The 2,500-nt window shown below is 34.2% G+C and overlaps 1 protein-coding gene across 1 annotated transcript in view; it reads right to left on the bottom strand.

The window, feature by feature from the left end:
- The window catches only part of LOC137615313 (uncharacterized), a 4,831-nt gene that overhangs the window by 1,140 nt on the left and 1,191 nt on the right, over positions 1-2,500 (bottom strand). The window contains exons 3-4 of the mRNA XM_068345073.1: positions 1,642-1,852; positions 296-607 (exon numbers count right to left, since the gene is read on the bottom strand). Of these exons, the coding sequence (XP_068201174.1) occupies positions 296-607; positions 1,642-1,852 (523 nt within the window). The remainder of the gene's footprint in view (positions 1-295; positions 608-1,641; positions 1,853-2,500) is intronic.

The raw sequence follows: 2,500 nt of genomic DNA, 5'->3' as shown, positions 1-2,500 counted from the left end.
TTTTTTCATTAATGAATTTATATATCTAGATATCATTGCCAATGAATCTAACGTAGTTTATTTTTTATCCTTAAGAAATTGTAGCCTTGTTTTCAACGACAAAATATTAGAAGAACAAAAAATAAGCTACTATACTTGGTACGGGAATGTCAAAAATTATTCTTATGGGCAGTTTTGATCATTCATTTTTTTTTTCATTTCGAACTCTAAATTAAAACCATGATTTATCAACTAGGATTAAGTAGTATGAGGATAAATCCAATTATGTACAATAGAATACCAAAAAGATATTCACCATTCAGCACATGGAGAATAGTAGAAGCTGAATGCAGGTTTGAGGGCAAACAAGTATAATTCCCATCATCTGAAGGTTGTGCTTTCGTGATGACCAGCGTCGAGGTGATGCTCATCTCACTGCCCTGACCGCCTCTCCTTGATACTGAAATCTTAGCCCTTGGGTGGTCGTACTCGAGCAATCTCTCTCCCGCATGATACCAGAAGATGTAGTCTGGAAGCTGGACTGTGGAGCTGACGGTGCATTCCAGGCGGGCTGTTGATCCCTTACGCACGTACTTGTCCACGTCACCAATAACCTCAACTTGGGGAACTGAATAAAGAGGGCCATTTTAAGTATGTGGGAAGTGGAGTATATTGAGAAAGCATTTCTATTTCTTAAAAAAAAAGAAATATTGTCTACATTCTGCTAAAGCTGATATCCCAAAGAGCAGGAGTAATGAACATCGTGAAAATGATAAGTTGAAGAGGGCAATTTTAGGTATGTGGGAAGTGGAGTATATTGCGAAAGCCTTTTTATTTCTAAAAAGCTATATTATCAGTATATGACTGAAGCTGATATCCCAAAAGGCAGATGTAGTGAATGCTGTGAAAATGATAAGTTTAAGAGACCTATTATAAGCATGTGGGAAGTGACGTTTACCAAGAAAGCATTTATTTTTCTAAAAAAAAAAAAAATAAAAAATAAAAGCTGATATTCCAAAGAGCAGGGGTAATGAACGTTGTGACAATGATAAGGTCAAGAGAGCCAGCCATTTTAAGTATGTGGGAAGTGGAGTATATTGAGAAAGCATTCCTGTTTATTAGAAGAATAAAGAAATATTGTCACTATATGACTAAAGCTGATATCCCAAAGGGCAGAAGTGGTGAACGTCGTGAAAATGAAAAGTTCGCGTGAAATATCTTAATATCTTAAGTATCTAATGCTAGAATTGAACAGAGGGTGAGAAACATTTTAGTTTTTATTGGCATCTGACATGGCAATATTGGAAGATATATCTATACTCAAATTCCTATCATCCTCCTCCTCCTAGAATTATGTTAATATTAAAAACTTTAGATTTTGTTAACTTGGATTGTGGCTTTGATATATGAAGAAGAGTCATAATGAATCAAAGACTCATATCACTTTATTTTTTATATATTATTTATCAGGCCTTTACATGGTATATAAGCAAACTTTCTTACCAATGGTACATCAGTTGATGGTGCACTTATTTAGGCTCAAAAATATTAATAGACGAAATATTAAAACCAAATAAGATTAATCTATCAATATTACATAAAAAATTTACCCTTTATTTGACAGATTCCCTTTTCTCCAAATTTATGGATACATTTACCTACCAATGATATGGAGATGAACAAGTTTTGACATCTTCGGCTCCGTTGAGATCTGGCACTCATAGCTTCCAGCATCTCTTTCTTGGACATATTTGATGACGAGGGTCCAAGTTTCCGTATCGGGCACATAATGTACAGTTAGCCTTTCATCCCTCACAAAAGTGTAGCGGTCAACCGTTAAGATGTCTGCATCTCTCTGTCGGATCCAAGACACCTGAAGAACAGATAGGAAAAAACTTGGGTTACTGGAGCCTCTCTCTCTCTCTCTCTCTCTCTCTCTCTCTCTCTCTCTCTCTCTCTCTCTCTCTCTCTCTCTCTCTCTCTCTCTCTCTCTCAAAAGTTTGTTGAATGAGAAGAGTTTTGGGGCGAACTCATACCATATATTGGGAAATAGTGAAATAGATTTTTTAATGTAGGGAATTATTATGCATGCTTAATTACTAAGTGAGGGTCCACAATTATACCATAGTTTGAGATTTATGCTCTTATTCTCTTCCATTTTATCTTATGATATTGGTTTGATTCTATGTAAGGTTTGTAAGAGTATAATGCAATTGTTTTTTTTTTTAATATTGGCATTTGAAATGCTCTTGAAGTTCCCTACCTTTTCATGATTTATTTTCTTTTATCTTAATATCAAAATCAACCAGACGCAAACTAGTTTTCTAACTATGTTGTTCAACTGTAATGATAAAAATAACACCAGCTAAATCCATAAATGACAAAATTACCATTTCCATTACTAGTTTCATATTACAGAGTTAAATTGAAAAGAAGTAAATATTTGCAATTGCTATATATAGTATGATTAAGAAAAATAATAAATTAAGGATTATTCCTCTGGGTGACTGAAAAAGGATTT

This window comes from Palaemon carinicauda, chromosome 2 (genome assembly GCF_036898095.1).
Source record: "Palaemon carinicauda isolate YSFRI2023 chromosome 2, ASM3689809v2, whole genome shotgun sequence".
NCBI classification, from domain to species: Eukaryota; Metazoa; Arthropoda; class Malacostraca; order Decapoda; family Palaemonidae; genus Palaemon; species Palaemon carinicauda.
The sequence above is the reverse complement of the archived record's forward strand: the minus strand, read 5'-3'. Positions and strand labels throughout refer to the sequence as shown.